The sequence below is a fragment of the Aptenodytes patagonicus genome, chromosome 2 (assembly GCF_965638725.1).
Source record: "Aptenodytes patagonicus chromosome 2, bAptPat1.pri.cur, whole genome shotgun sequence".
NCBI lineage: Eukaryota > Metazoa > Chordata > Aves > Sphenisciformes > Spheniscidae > Aptenodytes > Aptenodytes patagonicus.
Window position 1 is genome coordinate 156,940,016 of NC_134950.1, and position 26,473 is coordinate 156,966,488.

Here is a 26,473-nt window from a genome sequence, read left to right on the forward strand (position 1 = left end):
TCCCAAGAGGCACTGAAAAGACTGAGTTTGTGTATAATTATGAAAGACATTGTCTGGGGATGCCAACTGCGCTGAAATATATGAATGTTTTTAACTCACTAAACATGTCTCAACTGAGCAGCATGCTTATCTAAAAACCAAAATATTACTTTTGATGTTTTAGGTATGCAAAAATTCAGAGATAAGGTAATGCTAAAACCTTACACGTTTGGGCTAGAGCAGTAAAGTTTTTGTTTTGTCTGTGAAGTGATTCTGAAAATAAATTTGTTAAGGCTTTTTCAAACTCAGTCTTAATATTTTGCTACTGCAATCTATATTTCAATAAAGCTTTTATTAACCCTTTTATGAAGAAACAAGCTTAAAATCTGTTGACTCATACACCAGTTACAAGATAAAACACATTTGATTCCAGAAGCTTTGGTGTCACTGTTAGTTTGTTTTCTGGAGAAAGGATCTGATGATTCAATGTTCAGGCAATATTTTTTCTATTGTGTCATAGAATACTGCCTCTATTCTATTTTTTGTCGTAAGAAGTAATGAATTACTTTTTATAAAGCACGGAAACATTTCACACTGAAATAGATTAAAAGTCACTCCAGTCAAAATCTATGCTAATGTCTCCTGTTTACTACACTTAGTGCCACTATAAGCACCTTTGCTGTCTCCCAACACACATTACAGCTCTGAACTAGCACTTTAGACAATGACCTACTGCACCATATCATGATCAGCTAAAAACCCCACTTCTTTAAGACATAAATCCATTTAAAAATCTAGATCTTAGTGCAGTGGGATAAAATACCATACATATGGAAGAAGTGTTTAGTGCCCTTCATTGTTTATTGCCCTTTATTTGCCTTCAGCAAAATCCACGAGGAAAATATATTGCCACTTCTTGATGCATTTCCTAATTAACTATAACAAGTTTACCATACCCTCCAGATCACATATGAATGCGATGCCACTTAAGAAATAAGGGACAGCAACAATCTGAGAGTCGGAGAGAAACCTTTCATACAGTGAAGAATTAGAAAAAGAAAAAAGAAGAAAAAAGCTCCCCCCAAAGGGTTTTTTCCTTTAAAATTAATTCTTGAGTTGTGGACTTTCAGTAGGTGATGAAATATCACACAATCTAAAAAATATTGCAAATAATATATATCTACCTATATATTTTATATGCACACAAATAAAATTTGGCAAAAATAGAACATTTAAAGTTAACTTCATATTTATCCTGTCAATGATAACTGCAGACATAGCCATGAGGAAGCTCTTTTCTGCAGCAGGCATTCGGTGTGTTCACACACTTAATGCTATTAAACTCCAACTACTTCCAGTGGTAGAGTTAGTACCTTTTAAAATTATACTTTGCTTATGTAAGAGTGAACAGTCACTGTGCCATCCCTGATGAACAATGCAGGACATGAAATAGCCCATGGATTTCTTGTCCCGCCCAAACAGCTAGAAATCTAATTGGGGCAAAGGAAAACAAAATATGATAAACACAACCATAAGAGTCAGGAGGGAAAACAAAAAAAAAGCAGTATGAGCTTATGTGGAAACAAACATAGGTACCTATTCATGTAGTGTTTCTGCCCAATGCATTACTGAAACAACATTTTTTTCAATTACCAGTCTGCTATATTCTTTCCCATTAATAGGGTGGTTTCACAAGCCACTGAGCTGTATCTTTGATGTTCATGATAACCATTCCTAACTCTTTGTGAACTCCACTACTTAAATCCCCTCAAATGTCTGTTTATTTTCTCCTGTTACATATTGCTAAAGCATGAGATTAACAGACACAGAGTAGGCCTTCAGGCACTAAGAACGTAAGTTAGCCTAATCTCAAGAAAACAAGATGTGCACTTAACCATAAATATTTTTTTATAATCACAGCAAACATAACATACCTGGTATTCAGTTTTATATAAATTAGTTCTTACGTCAGATCTACTTCTGAGGTTATCCAAAACCCAAACACATAACATTATTTTTACTCTTTCAGGTCTGAATAATATTTACAGACATTAATGCTATATCCATTTCTACAATCATTCGAGACACATTATATAACTTTATTTTTTTTATTTGACAAGCAGCAGTATCATGTTCGTCATTTTTTTTTTACATTTTAATGTAGATACAATTATTAGGTTATCTGTCATATTACAATATTTAGGGGTTTTTTTGTCTTTTTTTTTTTTTTTTTTTTTTTACTTTGTCTTAAGATACATTAAAAAACATCAACTGCAAACGTGAAAGGGGAGGAAAAAAAAAAAGCATGGTACCCAACCAATTTTCCACATTTCAGCAATACTTCACTCATTCTTTTAGTAAAGTTTTAAGAAATGTCATAATGACATGAGCTTGAAATATCTATAGGCATTTTCATTGACGCTCATGACATGGCACTGGTGATGTTGTAAACAGCAGAAAAACAGGGGCTGCCAAGTGACCAATTATGGAGGCACAGGCCTGCCTCTTCCCACAGGAACACACCAAACAGTGACAGCAATGATCTCCTTGCAATCATACCTGCAGGATAGCAACATCATGCTACATAACTGTATTCGTCTGCAGAGGCCTGGCTTCGCTCTATGTACTGTTTGTCTATCAGAACTTCAATACACTTCTTAATCATGCTGATACTTGGGTTAAACCTAGCTCTTGATTGGCTAATTACCTGCAAACAAAAGACACGGTTTTTGTGTTATTTTTATTTACAAGTTATAAATGCTATAGAAATATTCACTAAGGGCTTTAAGGCAAATGCAGTATATTTTTCTTTTAAAGACAGGATTAAATAAACATGGAATAGTTCATTTATAACAATCAACAAAGCATCTCTATACATTAGTGTTGGGACACTTAAACTGACTGCTCAGCTCTTTGGTTAGTTCGCCTGCGTGTTAACCAGATTTTTTCAGTCCTCTCGCTTGCTTAATTTGTCATGGTACAAATGAGGATAAATATTCAGGTTAAAAATTAATCTAATATTAAAGCATTTCTTCACTTTATTATTATCACAGTTTAAGCAAAGTGAAAATTTTGTAAAAGCATATGTGCCTTTCCGTGCTGGCTCTGCTAACTGACTTCTCTTCCTAGACTAGGTCCCTTTTACTTCCGTTTATGTACTTTCATTGTTCTGGAATATTTGGTTTATGGACTCCCAAATTTTGTTTGAGTTACGTGAGTCTCACTTGGAAATTAAATGCCTGAAGAATGTGTTAATCTTAGTTTTCATAATAGTTTACACAATTCTGAATGGTTAAATTCCACTTGATGGTATTTTTCAAAACTACCTCTGAAGTCAAACACAATTTTCTTCTCAACCATCACCACTTTTATTACCATAAAAAGATAGAGAAGACATTTTCATTTAATAAAGATTTGTGAAACCTGTGTTTTCTTTATAGTATTAAAAAGACATTTTTAGAAGACATGTAAACAGGGACGTAGCAAATTACAGAAAATCTGACTATAACGTTATAGTAAGACCTTATTCATTCTTGAATAGCACAGTTTAAATATATTAAAAATGCAACCTATCCTCAGAGATTCTACTGCACTAGACAATCAAATTTGCAAGAAAAAATAACACTTCTTTTTCAGGAAATTTGCTGAAAAGCCCTAGATGACACTTTTCATCAGAAAAGACACAGCCCAAGAGGTAATCATTTTGTAAAGTTACGCTACTTTATTGCTCTTGCAGCTGCCAGGATGTGAGATGTGAGCTGGATTTGTTGTGTTTTGTCTAAGTTCCAGCCCATGGTAATGCTGTATACCTGGTCCTGGAAGGCACACGAACTGCTCAGCTGCCTGGAAGGTGTAAATGGAGTCCCCCCTACCACTGACCTCCTTTCCTATACAATTTGAGACAATCAGGATGAACCTCTCCTTCTTCAGTCACTGAAGATAGCCCTATGATTTGGCAAGTTCCATCTGGCTATGCTGGAACTTTGTAATACATACAGTAAAAAATTATTTATTGTAAAAACAAATCTATATATGCGTTGTGGAAGAAACTGCCACTGCAGGCAAAACTTTAGATGTCTCTTAATAGTTCTCAGTTTTGCCCATTCTCTTGTAGAGAAGAGGAGGAAATAGTGTGTAGTAACAGAATATGTATATCTATTAACTTGGAAAATTTCTCAAACAAAAGATCTTACTACTCCAGTGTCACAATATATTTTGCCTGTAGTTCCTCATTTATTCTGTAAAGAAAGTGGTTTTTATTTCAGCTGGATTTCCTGTTTTCTTTACAACTTTTCATGGCTGGCTTTGTCCCAGCTCTAGAGCTTGCTAGGGCTCCCTCTGTGAGCCAACAGAACTCACCAGGTAGAACTCACCTAGCAAAGCAAACAAAAAGCTCAGAAGAGTGAGTTTGGTTGGGCTAGCAGCCAAGGGTCTGGTATGTTCCACAGCAGTACAAATGAGAAGAAACTGGGTGCTAACATGCTAATAGATCTGCTCAGATTTCACCTAACTTCAGCCCTACGCTCAAATGGATTGTCATCATACTTCATGTATCTACTTAGGACAGAGAAAACAAAAGATAGAATTTTATATTGATACGGGTTTTTTTGTTTTAGTTTTGTTTTATCAAAGATAATACAAATAAGAAGGATGGATAGAAATACCTGATGGTCAGAATAAAACATTTTCTGGGAATGACTGCATTGACCTTTCCCCTCCACTACTCCCACTGACCAATGAATAACATTTTAAGGGAAATGCTACCTCATCCTGCAAGCGACTGCAGCATGGAGCCACTATCAGGGCTTATCTAACACAATTAACAATTCAGCAAAGACCACATGCTGACATATACAGGTCTACCAAGGGCCTTGAGTATTTTCTTGGACACCTCACCCTAAATGAAATGTGTGGTGCTGTGTCTAACTGTTAGAATCAGAGCTAACTACATTAAGGCTAGGAGTCTTTCAATCATATCTCTAACAACAGTATAATCCTGCCCTTGTATCTCAGAAAAAAATATTAATGAGGTGAAAAAATATTAACCATTCATAGTAAACAGACTTCCTTTCAAAAGATTCATTCTTACTCCTCAAGAAGTCAGACTAGAAATTTTAAGTGAATACATTATATATAAGTATATAAACATGATAGAAGTAACGTCACCATAATTAGTAACAATATCACAAATGAATGTTTTGAGAAATAAAAAGGCTCTTGGCAGTAAATCAAATCTTACTATAAAGGTTAAAAGGGGAAAAAAAAAGGAAGTTGGACAGCCAAGAAGTTAGTTATGCATACTGTAAAAGTTTAATAGAAGTGATGGTTATTCATTTTTTAATAAAGGTCAGTCTAGTGAGAAAGCTGAGCATGTTCAACTCAGAACCACTTAGCAGTTTGGTCTTATTCATACAACATGAAGCAAAACAAGTTACTGAGCTCCATGTGGACATAACTAGGTAAAATTTCCACTTAACATGAGATTTTCGTCTTTGTGTTTAAGTATTAACTATGCAAAAACGTGTGTCCCCACAATTTGCTCTAAAACCTGGCAATAATTTCTGAAGTGCCTAAGAGTATATCTGTATCACAGACTGTAGAGACGACACCTAACATTTTAAAGAATCAAGCTCAGGTTCCAGTAACAGTTTAGCTGAGGCAGCATGGAGAATGGCACAAATTAATCCAGAGTACAAAAAAAGAAGGAAAAATTAACCCTAGTGCATTTTTTTGTACTGCTTCACCTTATTGCTTGAGGTTTCACAATTACTCATTTAAGGCTACATCATGTCCCCACACTATACTGCAGCATAGATATCAATTATTTAGAAGCCTAGACTTCAGTTTTAAATGCTCTAATCCATCTAGGATATAAGTGGTATTCAAAATTGAGAACTAAAGACTAAATGATAACGGATATGATTTTCCAAAGTGTCATAAATTTAGTTAAAAGCTAAGGTAAAAAACCAATACAGGTGGATGTGGCTGGTGATAGATAAATGGAGCACCAAATTTACTCTCTGCTTAGTTTTTAACTGAGTAACAATCCAAATATCCACCTTTCTTGCAAAGCATGGAAAAGCTCCTGATATTAATAGACCATACTATTCCACAAGAGTACTGCAAGAGCAAAATGCAGCAGAAGTATGTCAGATAGTGCCTTCTGAGTTAAACAAAGGAAGAAGCAACCAGAAAGGATTTTTTGTTTCCAAAATATAAAAATTTGTAATCTATTCCACCCTTATAAACTGGTCTCGAGCAAAGTACACTTAGAAAACTTTTTCTAAGAATTTGAGAGTAGGGAGAAAAAAGTATTTTCGAAGATGAAACAGGGCTTGCCTACTATCTTCTAGTTTTAACTGAAAATTCTTACAGGATTTAATCATAATTGCATGGATGATTTAAGTAACAGGAAACCAAATAACCAAAAACTTTGAGAACTAATCAGGACCTACGCTGCCTCATCTTTTAGATATTCAAAATCAGATTTCTTAAATGAAGCTTGCTTTCAGAGTATTTGTGTACAAGCACTATTTCAATATCCAAAACGTTTAAGATGTCTCACATTGCATGTTCTGGGCTTACAAGCTCTCTGTAGCTGCTTATTTTTTTTAGGAAATAAAAATTAAGCGGTGGGTGTGGTAAACTGTTTCCTCCATCACCACAAGACAAAAAGCACACAGCAGATCTCAAAATGACCGAATGCCTCTCCACCTCCATGCTCAAAATGGTCCAATAAAGTAGGAATCTTACTCCCTCCCCAACCAGTCTGCTCTGAAGCTATCCAGCAAGGCTCAGGAGACAGAGGAATGAATTAGACTGAAGAACAAACGCCTTGGAAGGCTGAGAAAACTAAAACTGGGAACTGGTTGGTAGGAGCAAAGGTTAGATTGGAATAAGAAATACAATCAGCCAGGCAACTAGCACAGATAGGAGTGTGAGAAAAACTAAAGAAATAGCACTTCCTTCCCAGCCAGTCTGTGATAGTTCACAGATCATTAATCTAGAATCTAAAAAATCTAGACAACTGTACCACTTAACGGAAAAGGGAGATTAAGAAGTGCATGTCTACATACTCAGACAACTTTTAAAATTTAAGCCATAAATTAGAATAAAATCACGATTAGAGCTCAAAATTGGCTAGGTGCTTCTGTGGAAATTCCATATCTGGAATATCCATACTCAGTTTTTCAATTGAACCTATAGCTTTGGCAATGGTTCTTATAGGATACATCATCTGTTGGAATAGAACCAGCCAACAGGAAAGAGCAAGCACAGAGGCACTTAATGCTTTACTGCTAAGACACATTTACAAGATTGAGGGATCACAGCTAGTGCTCCAGTACTGCACTAGACTCCAATGAAATTAGTATGAAATCAAAGTAGACTCCAATGAAATTCTCACTAATTTCACTGAAATACTACTTTTGACACGGGAGAATTTTGTGGTCAGATGTTTTACTCAACTATCCTGAAGATTTTCATCAAATCATGTTTAAGAAGAGGATTTCATCTTACCTCCTGAATAAGAGCATTATGTCGCAACACTTTACGTGCTTTCATGATACGGACTATAGCAGCTTGAAGATACATTTTTCTGTCTTCATCTACAGCACTTCTGGTCTGCTCCATCTCCTGCGATATCAGAAGAACGTTAATGCTTAGAATATAGTAAGATCAATAAACACTTCATAAAAGTATCCTGAATCTATACTTTTTACTTTATTAAAGGTGGTCAATTAATACAAAAATCTAGGTGAAGTTCAATTCCAGGCAAAGTACTTCTGTAAATTAAGAATACCAGGTTTCATGAAAGTCAGCAGGAAGGTAGGAGAGAGACATCTCATCCCTTTAGGGAGAAAGGTGGGCAGAATTTACTATAATGTATTGAGTTTGGGAGCACATACATCTCTTGTACAAAATCCTATGTCTTAGGAGATAGAGGGAACATGGATTATCAACACTGGACTTAATTTTAGTTGACGAAGGACACAAAACCGTAGAAAAACAGATTGGTTCTGCTGTTCCTGGAAGAAGTTGCTTTTATAAACACCACCAACAAAAAACTTCCATTAGATAAGACAAGTTAAATGTCAATCCCATTTGGTACAACAGGAATAGCTCGTTTATCTTTTTCATCTTCTTTCTTATTCCCTATTCCATCTTCTCCTGCCTATATTTTAAGTACAAAAAATTTGCAGTGCTTAAGCTTTAAACTTAAACAATTTGTTTACAGTGATATAAATCTTACACAGGGACTCTTACATCTGCTTACACCAAACTAATACAATAAATTCAATTTTAGAAAAATAAGCTTCCTAAGCTGTTCAAGCTAGAAGCACCAAAGAATACTTGCCTGTGGTGTGTCTTTCTGCATTGATGTAGTAATTTTAAATTTTGTTCGTTTACTACTGAAGTTCATATTTAATGAAAACGTAGACTCTGTCTCTATGTCTTCCTGCAATAAAGAATCTTTTTAAAAAAATCAGAAATGGAACGAGAAAATGATAACAATTCACTCTGAAAAAACATAGTTAGGGGCTTGCATACATACAAACAATTTCAGCAGATTTGTAGTTGGAAATTCTAAAATGCCACTTGAACCAGGTCAATTTTTAAAGCTACAGTTTAACTAACCTAGAAATCAAGTCTATTTTAGAAAACACTATAAAGAACTCTGACACACGAGTATTTTTAACAAGTCAATATGATTAAAGCAATTTGTTTTAATACTCAACAGCTTATCTTAGTTGCAAACACTCTCCATTTAAACTCATTTTCTCCCTTCAAAGAAAGCAGGATTTGCATTTATTTATTGCAGAACCTCAAGAGAGCGAGCTGTTGCTTTCACAACTATTACTAATGTTGCCTTCCAGAACTTAAGGAAAAACATTCAAGCATTTTGTTATGTTATAGCAGAAACAGTTGACAAACTGCACCTTCTGCAGTTCCACATCTATCTGTACATTTCTAATTTTTTCCTGTCAGAATCTCAATTCTTTTCCACGCATGTAAAAGTCCATTTCTTTCAATAAATGGTAACTATTCCCTGCAGTCCAAACACCTTTACATTCAACTAACAGAATGAGGTGACTGATCTTTGCAGTTTCCAGGCAAGAGTCTGTACAAGCATTACCAATTTCCAGCCGAACAAAGTTACTGGGCTTCTTAGACTTTGGAATCTTGCCAAACCATGGTTGCCTCAAGTGCAAATACTTTAGTAAACACAGTCAATATTTACCTAAATATATACTCAAAATGATATTAATTCTAATTTTATATTCTGCAACAAATATTCTTTATTATAATATTTTATAATATCCAGGCATAGTATAGAAAATTTAACATGAAAGGGCAAAGATCAACAGCTTTAAGAAATATGTCAACATTAAATTTTAGCACTATTGTGCTTACATGGTTGAGTATAAACGAAAATAAATTGTGTTCTGCATGAACTGAAAAAGCATGATTCTAATGAATCAACAAAGATTTTGCCAAAAGTTTCTTTTTTTTTTTCTCTTTCCAAAAAACCCAAACAAACAAAAGCAAACTACAACATTTAATACACTGTACTTTTCTGTGCTCAGATACAGGTAAAGAGAAGTTAGCGTATTTAATTTCACTGCTTAAGGCACTAAAGTTCACTGGCTTATTCAGTAAGTAAGCCAGTAGACTGTCTACAGATCAGCTTTCACATTGCTGAATGGAGTGCAAGGAAACCAAGATTAGCAGAGATGTTTGAATACAATAGCCTGCAAGTTAAAGAAGCAGAAAATGTGGTGGTAAACGTTAAAAGGTAAAAGGGTTGGAAAGCTATACCATTCATTCTTCAATGACATATGCTTAAAGAAACTGGCAAAAGCTCATACGACAGGTATAAATAAATGCAAATCCTTTAAATAATGGGCAACTTTCTATGATTATGAAAAATCTCACTGTTTTCTGTAATAGCTCCCAGTGTTATATTTCACCCATGGTTTAACAGACATCTTCCCAGCCACTGTTCCAACCTGAGCTCATTTCTAGATATTGGAAGCATGTCCTATGCTTCAGCCAAGCATCAGACCTTCCTTGTGATCTCACTTTCCATTTTCTAATATTTTCCTGGTTAAAAAAAAAAGCAGCTATCAGAGCAGCTTTGGATTTCTTCTTGTAAGCAAAATGAACAGCTTATCTCAGTTTCTTCTGCCTGATACTGTCTGAGTAACTTGGGCTTTCTGGGCTAGCTGGAAGCACATGCTGAAGTTTGTATGGTATGCACAGGCACTTCTGTAGTGTTTCTTAACAGACACCTGTGCCCTTCACTGTATGGGAAAAAGGGTAACTGGTTTCACGTAGGTCGTACAGAAGTCTGAGGCAGAGTCAGAAACAGAACCTGTATCAACCCTTGCCTTAACCACAAACAAAGCTCAGATATTACTGGAATTCCATGAAACTCATGGAATGATGGAGTTTGGCAAATTGCAGCAAAAATCCTCTCTTCACAAGCCCCTCTTGCTCCCTTTCCTCTTCCCTCCTCCTCCTGTAATGTGTCAGCAAGGAAGAACATGGTTCCTGTTACTTTCAGTCTCTTAAATCCCACAATTTTTTTTTTTAGGATCTCTGTAAGACTCTGTTTTACTACTCAGGCTCCTTCTCATGATTCAGTACAACTTTGAAAGTGGTGTATTTAAAGAGTGTTCCCCTCCAACAGCAGCGAGTCTAAAGCCATACAGGTGAAATGCAACAGAAACAATAAAGAGTCCTAGCATTATTACCTTTTCAGCATACCATGCTATTATAGGCATATAGAGCAAAGAAAGATAGCCTACTTCCTCCTATCCCTTTCCTCATACATACAGATTTATAATTGTTCACAAGGGTCAATAATACATTTAGAAAAAAAAAGCAAACAGTGGATTCTTTCATATTAAAAAAAAGCCCTCAACAAATAGTAGAATCACAGGACTGAAAACATGAAACTTTTTTATACCATTACTGCATACCTTGCCTGAGTCATGGTTGATCATTTTGACGTCAAGTAAGGATTTGATGGTTTTTGTCAGTTCCTTCTCATTCATTTGTGTACTATCCTGAAGCTCCTTGTAACTGACAGTTTCACTGTTGTTGAAGGCAAGCAACACTGCCATTTGGTATGTTGTGACCATGGCTACATAAGGTTTGCACAAATAATTCATTTTTACTTCACCTGTAATGATACAAGTAGTATTTTATAAACTGATGGAATGTGCTGAAAAGTCATCTGAAGCCTAACTGCTAGAGCTCCTCATACATTTCCAGACATTCAATTCACACTTAAGTATGCATTTAACACTTGGAATGGGAAGATGAAAACTGATGTTGTGAATTTACACATATAGAATGTGGTCTGCAACAAAAATAACTCTGATAAACTATGAATACTAGGACAGTAGTGTTTTCAAGAAAAAAATAAACCTACAGTGTTGAATTTGAATAATGCAACATAATTTATAGTAATAAAAAAAGGAAATTCCAGATAGCCTCAACGCATTGCAATGCATAAACTTCAATTAGTGATAGCTTACACAGAATCACAGAATAGTGATGACAGGAAAGTTGTTCAAAGGAAAGATTTAAAAACAAAATAAAAGACTTGTCCAGTAAAATTTTTCACAATTTTATTATATTCTTTAAATTACCCTGAAATTAAAAAAAAAAGAAAAAAAGAAAAAGAGCACTGAAGAAATCTGCCTGAAAGCAGATTCAGATTTTCTGTGTGAAGGTGAGTGTGAGTTAACAGCAACCTTCCATTATCAGAACTAAATTTTCATTACATTATATTGTATGCTAGTCTGGTTTTCACCTCCATGTAACATGCTGTGGTGCTCAGTCATTAAAGCCTGATACTGAAACCACTTGAAATAAAACATGATTGACTGATACTTACTAAACTAAGCTACAACTTTATATATCTCTTCTAAGATGTTTTTTAACATATATTTCTATATAGTAAATAAAACCAGAAGTAAATATATAAATGTATTTACTTAGATACTTACACATCTGAGTAAAATAGTATAATATGCATTCTTAAAATTATTTAATATTCAGCTAAGGGACATCTGATACTACAGAAACAATTCCAGGGCAATTGTTATTAACTCAGCAGTTCTGCAGTGCTGTTTTTTAGTTAAGAGTGTGCAACTCTACTTTTACTTGGATTTAATAAATCACAGATAACATATGCAAGTTTACAAACCGTAAATTTAGGAAATACTAAGCAGTAATTATTAAATTAATTTATAATGCAAAATAAGTCAGTTGACTTTATAGACAATATAATGTTCCAACTCCGAAGTCTGTTGCCATTTGAAAAGGACTTTTAACAAATAATTGTCAGTTGTATAGAGCATAAGTTTAGCAAAGCACTTATTTTTACCTGTACAAAGATAATGTAACCAAGTAAGCTTCCTTCCACTAAAATGCTGACTGTAAAATAATTCAAACTGCAAAACAAAATGAACTTAAATTAGTCACACATATAACTACTTACAACAGTTTATTATCACACTACCACCCCAGCAAAGAAATACTGGTTTTATGTTCACCATATTGATGCAAACATTGCGTATCAATTCATGACAGCATTTTCCTTTAGAAGATGGGTGATGGACTGAACATCAGTCATTTACCAAGCTACTTGAACATATTAACGTATCACTTGATGACTAAATCAAAAAGATTGTTGACACATTCACACTCTCAAAGCATAAAATACTGTAATTAAACAATGTTCCAAAGAAGTATCAACTCTACCAAATTTAAAAGAATTCCTAGGAGGTTCTAGCAATCAATCTTATTAGGTTTTATTATGATGTTCCTTCCATATAAAAACAAGTGTATTTTTATTTTTTCACCTTGGTGAAATCATTCTATATTCCATGGTTTTGATATCCTATTTAAAATCAATCGAGAAAATCCATTTTACTGATTTTTTTTTTTTTTTTAACAACATCCTTCAAAAACCAAACTTGTAGTTAACAGGTATTTCCCACAGTCAGCTACACATTGACTTTCATGATGAATCTCATCTTATATTCCTGAATGTGTTTTTAGGGGGGAATTCTAAAAGAGCAAGCTTGAAAGTGGGCACATTTTTTGCCACCTTCCAATTTGGGTTTCAGGATAGATACAAGTACACAGCTTGCAAACATCTCAGAATCAGGAAGTGACTACAGATCCTCGAATTTCTAGTGAAACCTTCCAAAACCTATTTTCACAAAGCAGCACACATTTATGATTTAGGAAGTAACACTTCAAAGTTGTGCTGACAGCCAAAAATTGAAGCATTCCCTCTCAAAATCAGTATTTTAAAAATCTTACATACAAAACTAGCTTTAGTAGTAATGCTAATTTCTTCCTTCTTTGTTTGATTTTTACATGAATTTCTTGTCATTATGAGAAGCGCTACATCAGTCATTCTGGAAAGCATTTTTTCCTGACATTTGAATTATACACATACAAATATATAGCAGAATGGGAATATGAAAAAAAAAATTACCTCTAAACAAGAAAAGGTCTTAAAAACAACTTTAAAATTCCTCTCCTTAAGAAATGAAGTTTTTGGTTTTGTGCAAGTGAAAATTAGCTATGCAGTTTGAAATCTGGCACTAAAGGGCACAAATCTGGCTACTGTAAATGAGACCACTTTCCAGAAGACTCTAGGAATGTAATTCCTAGAAGATTCTTTCAAAACTATACTTAATGTACACTTAAATGTCATTTTCACCAACAGAGTATAAGAGAAAAAAGGGCAGAAATGACCTGTGGACTGTGATAAGAAAAATCAAATTTACAGAGAAGCAGCAAAATCATCTTATTATCATATTATATGCAATCCATCAGTCCTACCATTCCTGGAAACTAGCAAGCAGTGGAGAAAGAATAAGAAAAAGCCCTAGGAAACAAAATGGAACACTGGATTTTGGAGAACAAATATATTCCAGAATGTTTAAAAAAAACCCAACCTTTTGAGGACATGGCTTTCAGCTTACTTATTCTGTGGGCTAAACTGATGCAGAAAAGTTACTCTGACAGGAAGGAAAAGAAGAATTTCTCCAAAGACTAGAGTGGAAATTTATGGCAAGGCTTGTAAAAATCAGATTTTATTTTAACATACGTAGTATAAGAGTCTGATCATTTTGCTTGTAAGGAGGAATAGAAAAATGGGGATTTTTAGTAGCATTTTAGTAGGTACAGCATTCTCTTGGATGTCCTCTGAAAATAACTGAAATCTGGCTGAAAATCCAACAGAAAAAATAAAATATAAATTTGACTTTAATCTTACGTATTATCCCTATAGCCAAGAGGAACAAATCAGACTGCATGTATTGGCAAGTGCCTGCTAAACCTTAGGTTTAGTATTTAAGCTTCTTTTTTTTTTTAAGGAAAAAAACCAGAAATTTTGCTCTCATACTTCCTATCTGAAAGAAACAAAGTGTGGCTTGCAGACTAATCCTAATTTAAGGTCTAACTACTTTTTGGCAATGAGAAAAGCTTAAGCAGATTCAAAGAACCTTTCCTTAAAATTGGATCAACCCCCCCTACACCCCATGTAGCCAACACTGTATACGTCAATTTGGCTTACTCCGATTTGGTCTGGCAACTCTGATTAACATCCAAGGAAAATACAAGAAGGGGGACTTTTGACCTCTTTAAGAATCAGGTGTTTCTCCACCCACAAGCTTACATAGTATGAAAACCAGGATTTGTATACCAATCAAATAAATATATATTTATAGGAAGCTCCAGCAGCCTCGGAGCCTGAAAAAGCTGCTAAACAGTTTGCCCAGTTACAGAGGTACTCCCATACTTTGGAGTGCAACTGCAAAATGTTTTCTTCTTTCTAAATCCTGGCCAGAATCCTGAGAGAACTCTCTTCATGGGTCAAATGATCAAATTTGACAGTAAAGACAGACATTGTCAATTTTTCAAAGACTCCCCAAGGTCATGTTCTGTTTCCTCAGGGGATTACGAGTATAATTTAGAGCATTAGTTCTAGCTAGGTGACACATGAATAAGTTTGCTCCTTTGAACTGGCAAAACAGTGAAGTTAGGCAAGCAACCCAGAGTCTGAGCTGCTTCTGATATGCAAGTCCGTAACAATTTTCCAACTGAGGCACAACTGACAATACTCCTATTTTAAACCCACAAAGAACAGCAAAATGTCACCAATCACCTTCTCTGTATCCCATAGTATAGGTTGGAAACTATTATATTGCTAAAACCAAGTGCCACTTAACAGATTTTTTAAGCAGGTTTTATACCTTAAATTGTTATCTGATCTAAATTATAATGGCAAATGTCTGCTTCTGTGGTGAAGGAGCTTTTTCGTGTATTACTATTTGTGTATTTATTCTGCTTTTATTTCCGCTGTGTTATGTCCAATAATATGAAATGTTTATTGCCTAAAATGTACTTCACCATTAAATACACTTTGGCAGAGATCAACACACATATTCTGTATTTTAACACAAACATTGTACAGATAACATTTAGAACACAGTAATATAATCAAAAGTAATAAAATATTCCACCTCTACAAAGCAGAAATAACTACATAAAAAGAGAATATTCGGCCAAAGTAAAACCTTTACTGCTTTGAGAATTCACAAAATTAACTTTGAAGAAGTTTGCATGAAGCTTGATTTTGAATGGCTCCTATGAAATATGGGACAGGAAATCTGTATCTGCATTTTAATCTGCTACTAAATCTGTTCAGATTTAATATTAGAAACAAAATCTTCTTTTATCTAAATATTAGGAATTGGTTTTAAAGCTAAGAATCAAAACAGTTCATCTGATTGTATTTATTAGTATCTCCCTCATGAGTCATAAAGTGTAGAAGAGAGATGTGAAAAATAAAGAAAAGCTATGCAAAAACATACATAAATTCAGTATGTCATTTGGGTGACCTTCCCAAATTTCATATGGACTGGCAACAGGATAGCTATGATTTACAAACAAAATGAAGCAGCTCAGGTTTTTCCTTTGTTAGAGTGATCATCTTTTATTTGGAGTTATTTTACATTTTCCACATTTACAAGAAGCCTCCTACTAACCTACCATCTGTACACTTTTTTCCAGTTCCTGAGGAATTGCAAATGTAGAAGAAGGAGCCTGAGTTAGAGGCCATGCACCAGCCTAAAGGTATCAGGAAACATAAAAGCATTAACATGTTCATACAATATATACATTAAGAAAAAACAACACTATTAAACAGATGTATAGTGTATATTATGCCGTAAGACATTCAATTTACACCAGAAGTTTTACTACTCATTTTTTACTACTCATTATGCATGCCCCACTGAGGTATTAATTCAAAACAAGAACACAAGGCATTTTACATCACTATTGTTTAGTGTGCTAGTGGGTGAACTTTAAAAAGAAAAACTAAGAAAATAAATTATTCCACAGTGATCACAAGGTGTCAGTTTCCATATGAGAAGTATTCATCGTTAGAAAAGTTGTTCACTTATTATCAAAACATAAAAATAAAGTACAAATAACTCAATAGTAATAAACATACATTAGTACCTGTAGAACATATATCTGAAAACTAATTCCCAAATCTATAATCGTGTCCTGGTTTTTGATAAAGTTGTTGAATTTATTGTTGAGATCAGCACTAACACTCATGTCTGTATACATTCGATGGAGCTTGCTGGTAAATTCATAACCACAGGCTTGCTGTGAAGAAATATTGTAACAGGTTTCACAGTGAAAACAGTACTTATTATATAAATTATGCACATTCACTACTAAAATATGAAAATCTAGTCAGCAGTGTTGTTATAATATTTACAGAGAACACTAGTTACAATAGAAAACAAACATAAAAGAAAATTATCAGATTTATCTTAGTTTCACTTTCTATACATTGATTTATATGAACAATGTTGTTTTATAAAATTGAAAGATAGAGATAGTTTATGGAAGTCCTTGGTACTTTTATAATGTAAATATGAATTATTTGAATACACTTAATAAAACTACCCAAAACCTCATAAAAATCTCAAATGCCTAAGTGATACTTGGCCATATATCTTTCACAGACTACCAAGAAATTAGTTTTTCCTTTCAGCTATTGGAAACAGGTTCTACTGATTGCCGAGTTATCTCTGGCACCCTCTGCTGCTCCCTCTCAACATTACATACTCCTATGTGTGTTTATTCTGCATTAGAAGAATATCACATTACCTTTAGTTTATTAATCATGGCTTCTTCAGAATCCATAGACATAGACAAACCATGAATTAATCTTTTTGCCAACATTCTGGCATAGAACTGCATAAAAAAAATCAGATATGAGGATTTTTAAAAGCATAACCATTCTTCAAGTATACTTTAAATGCAACATTTTAACATTTACTGAATATCAAAAGTTACCTTTTGGAATACATCTTTGTCATCAATGTATTTGAAAACAGTAATGAAACTTGTAAGTTTGTCTTCTACTTCATTCTCTGTCATTCCTTTTGCTGATTTCTTCAACAAGTTGTCGCAGTACTTGGCCAGCTCAAGTTAAAAAAAGAAAAAACAAACCCAAACCTACTTGTCAAGCTTGAGAACAAATGTATGCCAAGGTATTCCAAACTTCTACACAAAAGTTAAAGCATGAAATAAGTCACAGTATATAGTCTCATGTTCTATTACAAGGGCTGTATTCATAGGTAAACGATACATACTACATCCACAGAAAATACAAATTCTTTGTCAAAAATTACAACTGCACCAATTTTGCACACCCACAAAATGTGTGTGCAGGTTAAGTTATTTATTACTACTGAAATACACACCTGAGGCTGACTTAGTGTGACAAATGGATATTCATGTAATGGACCTTATGCCAATTCATTTGACAGTTATAAAAAAGTATTATTACTTTCTACAGTAACGTATATCACTTACCAACTCAGGTGCTTTGCAGATCGACTTGGGCTCCCTATAGTTAACTACTGATGTCAAAGCCTACAGTGGAACATAGAGCAAAGAGAAACAATGTAAATGACTTAAAACTTTTTATTTTATGAAATTTGAAGAAATCAAAAAAATGTTCAGGGCAAAGACCATCTGAGACCCTATAAAACTGAACTCCACAAAAGGGGGTCAAAAAAGAAATAATGAATAAAAGGGTTTGAGTTACTGCTCTGTGAGAATTTGTGTGTTGAACATTTTAAAGTTGAGATTTAAGTAAAAGTGGAAAGAGTAGAGGAACAGAAGCGCAGAAAGCAGGAGAACAAATTAAGTTCTGATTAGAAACTTAAATGTAAAAGTATGAAGATTTTGGTATACAGCAATATGTATGGTCCAAAAGTATGGATGGAAAGAAACTGAGGAATAATTGCAGATAAAGCAGATTTGAGCAGCAGCACATCAACGGCAGCTTACATCTACAGCATGTATCTTGAGCCGAAAAACATACATGGTATGCTTACAATAGTAAGAAAGGACAGATCTTTTGGTTGTTGGATTTTTTGATAGACTAAAGAGGAGAGAAAAAAATTGTTGAAAGTGGAAATTCAAAGCAGTGCAGTACAAAAAATATGGCAGCTGAAGAAAACCTGAGTATGAGGAAAAAGAAATGGAAGGAGATAATGGCAGTTTAGAATTGGAAGTTGTAAACAAAGATATCAGAATCATCAAGATTAGACATATCACATTTAAATTAACATTTTAAGCTAATACGAAACCAGAAATATTGCATGACCATAGTTCCTAGAAACTACAGTTCCTTCTATGGAAGGAAATTATTATTGTTATTGTTATAAAGAAGAACTGACAAGCAACTCTTTCGTACAATGCCTCAACATTCCGGTATTTGATAATAGGTCCCTAGAATTCCTGTGAGAAAGGAATGCATGACTTGACAAGAAATATGAAACTCTTTGACGCTTAAAGCACTCTTTTGCAATAATACTGGAGGCAACAACAGCAGTTTTGATATCCACCATGAAAAACTGACAGCAGATTAAGATTTTAAATATTTATTGTATTAAAGATCACTGAAGTGAAGAACTGATATGTTTAAGGAAAAAGTACGTTGCCTATGTGCCAGCAAATGTAGTTGTCAATCTCGTATTACTCCACCTTCTGGTACACGACATTAACTGCAATTGAGACAGAAATGTCTCAATGGGCACTGAAATAAGCATTTGTTTTAAAATACTAAATAATTATTTTCTCAATATCACAAATACAGATCGGTAACTACTATTGATATTATTACTGGTATTTTCATCACTATGTCTTTCCAGATTAACCTTGGCTGAAAATTATCAAAGTTTAGACTATGACCCTAACTACAAACCGCAATTACTGTAAACACCACAAAAGAGCAATGGAATGTATGCATGTATCCTGTGATAGCAAATTACAGATAGGAAAGTAGTAAGTGCACTCTCTAGGAAAAAGATACAAGGATATATGGGAAAGAGTGGGAAATGTTCAGATAAAATGTACTTCTTTTTTGAGGAGGAGCCACTCAATCCCTCAGGAGCCCCTGCATGTTTTACAGAATTAAATAATAATAATAATAATAATAATAATAATAATAATAATAATAATAATAATAATAATAATAATAATAATAAAGTTTGTTCTAATTATTACTACTATTAAAATCTATAACATTTAGAACTGTTACCTTAAATACCTTCATGGCTATGCATTTCAAAGACAAAGACCCGCAAGCCTCTTAAATAAACAGGCTTACTTAACTTCAAGTGCAGTTCTCTCCTAGAAAAAGTTAGCTATCGTGGCAGCGATTGAAGTAATGTAAGTTTCCAGATATTCTTTGCAGTCAACTTGAAAAATCTAAACAAAGCTTCTATGTAAGTAATACTATCAGCATTCACAGTTTAAACACTATGGCAGCAAGCAAATTCAAGTTCAAATGCATGTAAGTTACCAAACTTCCCCAAACCCACAATTTGTCTATTTATTATCTGCACTTAAATTTACATTAAATGGGTCAGTTCCATTTTTGTGTTTTGATTTATGATGAAAAGAAAGGTCTTTCTTTCAGAAAAAAACTAAGTATTAAAGTGGTTCCCTTTGTACTTATCTTTTCCCCTAACACTGGATTGTCTTTTGTTCCATTGCATTTCTAAACTAGAAAAACTGCATAAGAACTCTGTCTTTGAACACGTGTTGATGCCCTGAAGAATTCTGGTGAGCCTGAAACAGGGTCCCCCATTTTGTTTTCCAATGCTTTTTTTACTTCATAAGTAAAAGTTACCTTGTCAAGGGCACTCATAAAGTGTTGATCACCGTTCAAAACAGTGTTGATGAGTTGAACAAATTTACTATGTACTTCCAAAACTGACTCCACAAACTGAGTTGGCATCTAAAAAAGGTAGATAAAACAGAAAGCAAGTTATTGAGAAAAGTAGTATTATCTACACACATTTACATTAGTTGTAAATTTTTTCCTAATTATTCTTTTTGATAAAAGTTAAAGTCATAGTGATTAAGTCTTTGAGAGGATTGATTCTGCATTGTTGTACTCTTATACTACTGTGCTTGAGCTTGTTTTGGAAATAAAAAGTCTATGGCTACATTTACTGTCCTGCTATCAAACACAGATTTGAGTCTATACTGCTCTCATGCTGTCTAATCTTTTCCATCATACCTTAAAATCCTTTATTAGCCCTTTCAAAAATCATTAATGCTAACACGTAAATACAGCAATCAAGCCAAAAAGCTACTGAAATAAGTGAACTGCTGCTTCTCCTACACACTGACTTCAGAGACAGGAAATCCAGATGAACCCTTCGAATTTTCTTACGTAGGACAGTTACCAATCAAATTTAGCGCGCCACATTTCAGCATAAAATTTTGTATAGAAATGACTAATGTGAATTAGGGGAGTTCCTACAGAGACAAGCTGGCAGGCAGCAATGCAAGAGTGTGCAATGCACTGGCTGCATCACATGACTCCCCAAGTGCATTCTCAGGTCACACATCAAAAATGTTTTGATGACAAAGTACTTAATCCACACAGCAGAGCAAATATTTCACATTTTGAGTTTATCTACATAAGGTTGTGAATTTTCATCACCCTCATGGCTCTGCATTCATTTCCCTGTGTAGACTCCATTAGTTTGAAAGAATAAGCTCAATACACTTACAAATAATTTGAAAGCGAACTATACTACTAAAGACTTCAGCCCATTTTCAGTACGCACACAGGAGTCACGGAAGAGTAAGCACTCCTGTGCAGTCAATGAAAGAGTGAATTTACAACAGTTCGTACCTATGTATTATTATAGACAGAAACACTGGACGGCTAAAGTCACCATCCTAAAGTGAGCACAGATCTGGACAGCAAGATGTATACAAGTACAAATATAATGCCAAATGAAAGCTTGTTTGTTTGTTTCTGAACAGCAATGCTAGAGGAACACAAATGGAATTGAGTAATTTAAATACATATGAACTGAAAAAAGCTTAACACACTTTAGTAAAATAATTAAGCTACAGTATTTTCAGAAATTACATGAAAATATGAGACTACAAAGCTATTAGTGAAAAACACCACACTGAAATCAGGACAGGATGTCAAGTCTTTACAAATAACATATAATTAAACTAAATGGAATCATTGGTTCCTAACGTACCAGAACAGCAAATGCCACTGACTTAGAGAAACTCAGGAAAAAATACATACATGGAACAAAAGGACCTACTTGCCATGACAGCATTAAACAAACAACGAGAAATATCTAGCTGTAGTTGTTTCTGGTTAGATCACAACAATCAACTCTCAGGATAGATATGTGTTGCACAGCTAAGTGTGCCGATCAGAAGTTACAATTTATCCATAATATTCCAAACCAATTTCATATAGACAAAATTAAAAAAACCAGAATAGACTAAAAAGAAAAGGGTAAACATTTCATCAGGAATGTTAATCAAATAGGTAATTTCAGCTGCCTGAGAAAACTCACATTTTCCTGAGAAAGATTGCTGGTTGCTCTAAGGCCCTCATCATGGATATGGTTTTGTAGTTCCTGAATCATATGAGGTAAACCACTTGACACAGCACGAAGTAGAGTATACATATTTGCCATGTCTGTAACAGAGATACATTTTTATAGAATATGCTTAGAAACACTGAAAATCAACACTTAGTATAGTATCATAATTTCACACAGAACTTTTCAAAGACTGAAACAAGACCAACTGTTTTGAAAAAAAAATTTAACATACACTGGATCACTGACAAAAGAAAAAAAGGAAAGAGTAGGGCTAATATCAGTATTTACTGAGTACTGCCATTGTGACTACCTCACTCTTCCAATACTGCTTATTTAGGAGAGACTCCAACAGGAGAGGTGGGCTAGTATGGGAAAGTATTGTGCCAGATTATTTTAATCCTCGGCCTCCCTAAATCTCAGTTTAGATATCTTCTAAAATCAGTTTAGATATCTTCTTGACTTTTTGTTTTCCTCCAGTGGTGGCTTGAAATTTTTCTCAGGTTAGAAAAGCTGTAAATAAGCAACTGCTATTTTTATGGGGTTTTTTTTGCATAAAAAGGATCCGAGCTCTGATCAAATTTGCAGAACTCTCTGGAAACTGAACACTATTATTAGATACAATTTGAGCTTGACTGTGAAAAATAATTTGTTTCACATAACAGATACCATCTTCCATGCAAGAATAAGCACTTTCAAGGGTCAGAAGCATGTAGTCATCAGGAAGCATAATTTTTTTAGTCAGGCAGGGAATATAACTATAAGAGCATCTGCTTCTGTAAAAAGGATTTGGGAAGAGAGGTCACAAAAGATTCAGGACAATAAAAAGTGGCTATGACAAGAAGCCAAAGTATTTTATAATCCTGACCTGTCAAATGATGATGAAGAAATCTGTAAAGACAGAGCCATTGGTTTACAAATGAAAACACAAGCATAAAATATGATCCATTCTACAGGACACAGGACTTCAGTGTGTTTTTAAGCCGACTAAGACAAGGAAAGAGAAAGAGTATTGGCCGAAAGAAGGGTTGTTAACAGTAAAAAGAAGGTTTTGACTATATATTTGGAAGAATGAAAATGAATTACATGGTAAAAGAAAAACATCATTCAGGGTTTAATTGGGCTTTCTAGATAAGTAATATATATTAGTTGAAAATGATTAAGCTATAGAAGGTCATTGAATAAAGATAGTAAATCGCAATGCTAAATGAATAAAACAAAAACCACTTCACACTTTTTCTGACCATTGAGACTTACCACTTCTTTTCTCTTGTCTGATAATATTGTGACATTCTGCATGTAGAAACTGCAAGTGATCAGCTACCATTCTCTGCTGGCATTCATGAATCACTTTGCCATATGAGCTGGGATGCAAGTATTTCCGACACCGCATTTCTTCATCTTTTAATCTACCTAAAACCTACAGACAAGTTTTTAAACCGAGAGCTGATGAAATACTAACAACCAATATAGAACCATGAATATACAACAGTACATGTAGGTAGAATGAGAGACATGAATAAGTTAAAAAAAGAACTTCTCTGGGATGCTGAAAAATTAAATTTGCTCTTTTGAATCAGGCTGTTGCTGAATTAATATAATCTTCTACTCCGAGTACTGACTAGGCTCAGTCACTACTAGATGTCTAATAGCACTCAGTAGTTCTCTTCTCAAAATTTCTTCTTCCCTTGAACTTTGCGATCAGTCTTCCCCAATTTCTCCTACCGCACTTCTTACTCCTTCTAAGAAAGTTTTACCACAATACCTAATTACATGACTATAAGAATCACTTTACTGTTCCAAACCCATCTGCTTGTACGTAAACATCTGCTCAAAAGGTACAGGAGTGCATCTGAGCTATTAATAAAAACTCTCTTTATAACTTCAATGACAGAAATAGGCATTATCATAAAATAAGTCATATGAATACTGACATAAAAGTACTTATATCCAGTGAATGGGAGGGGAGCCTAGGGAGAGTAGTGCAGCTGCAGACTGCTAATTATAGACAAAATGAATCTGCATTTCTTTTGGTTTAATTGAAGTCTTAGCCTGTCCCTGAATTTCACCTCACCTGTGCAACCATTAGCTTATGCTCCTTATGGTTAAAAGCAATCTCACGGCCTTCTCCTTAACTCTTCTATCTTGTTAGTGTGGACAGTAGAGCACCAAGGACTGACTCCTAGTCTTGTATTAATCTTTGCTTTCTCAAGCAAGGTATAAGAATTACAAGTAATAACCACAACCTGACCTCATACACCACAAAGCAAAACGAAAGAAAATCCACCCCAGAGTATGTAATTTTTAACAATGCTCTGTAACAACTCTACCATATCGTCTTCTCTAACCATTATATTGCTAAAACTCTCATCTTATGCTACTACAAACAGAAGGAAAATAAGGAAGTCAGGAAGCAATACTGATCAACCTGATAGGTGTTTTGGTTTTTGTCTTTTTTATTTTTATTTTTTTTACTTTTCATGCAATTGATTTAACATTTATTATGAAATATTTTGAAGCTGACAGTCCATCCATAGGCAAGGTTTGTAGTTTATATTCAGATTAACCATGCCACCAAAAAGCATAGTTCAAACTGCATGGAAGCATACAACAAAGAACAACTATGGGAACTGTACAGGAAAACATGTATCGTCAGTAAATTGATAATTTTAGATTTTAGTTATTGCATATGTACAGAAGAATATCTTACCTTCTCCATGTATTGTGAGCAATTTGACTCTTGCAATAAATTTGAAGCTTCTTGTTTATAATACTCCCCTGTTTCATTCAGAAAAGGACACTCAAAAATTTCCTGATAAAACTAAAAGGGAGATTTTTTTTTTTTAAAGGACAAATAATGCATATGCTAGATTAACATTCAAAATTAAAAACATAAATCAGAAATGTGTATCTACCTTTAGGGGGAATTTTTTCTTATACTGTTCAACATGAACAAAGGAGTTAATAACCCCATGGATTACTTTCTGGTTTGGGTCTTCTCCACAGCGATCACTGAAATAGGCAAAGCAAACATTCATGAGAACGTAGGTATCCAGTGTAACTCATCTGATAGCCGAATGAAATAAAATTGGATGAAAACATTTTCCAGTAAATTCCTCTGCTTAAATTGGCAAAATTGAAGAAGATTAATCTTAAAATTAAAAAATGCACTTTTTTCTCTCCTATACATTTAAATTGTTGAGATAGCAATTCATGAACTATTCAAAAGCATTTGCAGGTCATGAAATTTCCAAGCGTTTGCTAAGGATATAAGTATTCCAAATTACATACTCTAAGCAAGTACTTTAAAAGTTACAATAAGTTGATCTTGTATTTGTAGCCTTTATTAAATAGACTACCTTCACACTCCTGCCTCTGCCAAAAAAAAAAATCATTTTTGCCAGCATCACATCAAGCAGCATGCTAATTTCTTTTCTGTGTATCTACTATTCAACATGTAGATGTCAAGTGGAACAAATAACATACATGGGGCATTGTCACAATTTTTACTCATACATCAGAAAAGGAAAACCTTACGTTTTCCAGTCAAGTTCTTCGCTTCAAATGAGCGAGTTCAAGTGAAGAAAATATTGTCTTTAGTCCCACGCAGTTGAAAACAAAAGTAATTAAAACAAGTGTTTTGCATGCTAAAAACGTTAGTGTTCACTCCTTTGCGAAGACTGGAAATAACAGACCCACAGACAGAGCAGCAGAGACTTTCTTAAAACATGAACTGTTCTACAAAAGACCACCTTTCACATATGCTTTACAAAGAAGTAAAAAATATTCCTTAACTCCTAAGGTGTAAATTAGGACTAAAATATGATTTACAGAAGTATATTTATACTTAAGCATCAGCAGTTGTCATTTCAGAGATTTTCCTTTTTTACATACATATGTACACATATATACATCTATATAGAATAAGAAATTTTACTTAGACTGCAGTGAAAAGACAAAATCAGTTCTTTGTTAGAAATTTATGTTGGTATAGAAGGGTCATTTACATGAGTGATTTAAAAAAAATTAAAAGGGGGAAAAAAAAAGTAAACCCAGCAAAAATACTTCAAACCCAAACTTTACCATATACCTATCTAGGCTGGGGTGGAATGGTGGAGAAATAATTTTGCTGATTTCATTCATTTTGGTTTGGAATTGATAAAAAAATCCAGAGGATGCCCATGAGCTAGGGAGGTTTACCAGGACAGCCACACCAGCAATCATCACATTACATACACCAGACCACGTTCATATGTTCACAACACTTAATTATGTGTATTGCTTTTAAATACTACTGTGTCCTAAGATCTGAAAACTTAAGCTCATGATGGGTGGAAAGAACTAGCTCTCTAACAGATTATGAGCAGTCACGGTATGTTTTATGCAGCTTGGTCACCCGTTACAAATGAGCTAACCTAATGGGTAACTGCTCCAGCAGGGATGATCTGATTTCTTTTTCCCCTGGGGGACTGGAAGGTTTCCTCTGGTTCTGG

The 26,473-nt window shown here is 34.3% G+C and overlaps 1 protein-coding gene across 4 annotated transcripts in view; it reads right to left on the reverse strand.

Annotated features, from left to right (window-relative positions):
• Nucleotides 1–314: 314 nt before the first annotated feature.
• CUL2 (cullin 2) overlaps nt 315–26,473 on the reverse strand; it is a 55,515-nt gene continuing 29,356 nt past the window's right edge. For all 4 annotated transcript variants that reach the window (XM_076331856.1, XM_076331858.1, XM_076331855.1 and 1 more), the window contains 15 exons: nt 24,896–24,992; nt 24,691–24,801; nt 23,238–23,400; nt 21,954–22,078; nt 20,243–20,350; nt 17,914–17,973; nt 17,392–17,520; nt 17,203–17,289; nt 16,540–16,692; nt 16,066–16,143; nt 12,380–12,446; nt 10,965–11,167; nt 8,336–8,437; nt 7,498–7,614; nt 315–2,686 (listed from right to left, as the gene is read on the reverse strand). In XM_076331856.1, the coding sequence (XP_076187971.1) occupies nt 2,555–2,686; nt 7,498–7,614; nt 8,336–8,437; nt 10,965–11,167; nt 12,380–12,446; nt 16,066–16,143; nt 16,540–16,692; nt 17,203–17,289; nt 17,392–17,520; nt 17,914–17,973; nt 20,243–20,350; nt 21,954–22,078; nt 23,238–23,400; nt 24,691–24,801; nt 24,896–24,992 (1,732 nt within the window). In that variant the 3' untranslated portion in view covers nt 315–2,554. The remainder of the gene's footprint in view (nt 2,687–7,497; nt 7,615–8,335; nt 8,438–10,964; nt 11,168–12,379; nt 12,447–16,065; nt 16,144–16,539; nt 16,693–17,202; nt 17,290–17,391; nt 17,521–17,913; nt 17,974–20,242; nt 20,351–21,953; nt 22,079–23,237; nt 23,401–24,690; nt 24,802–24,895; nt 24,993–26,473) is intronic.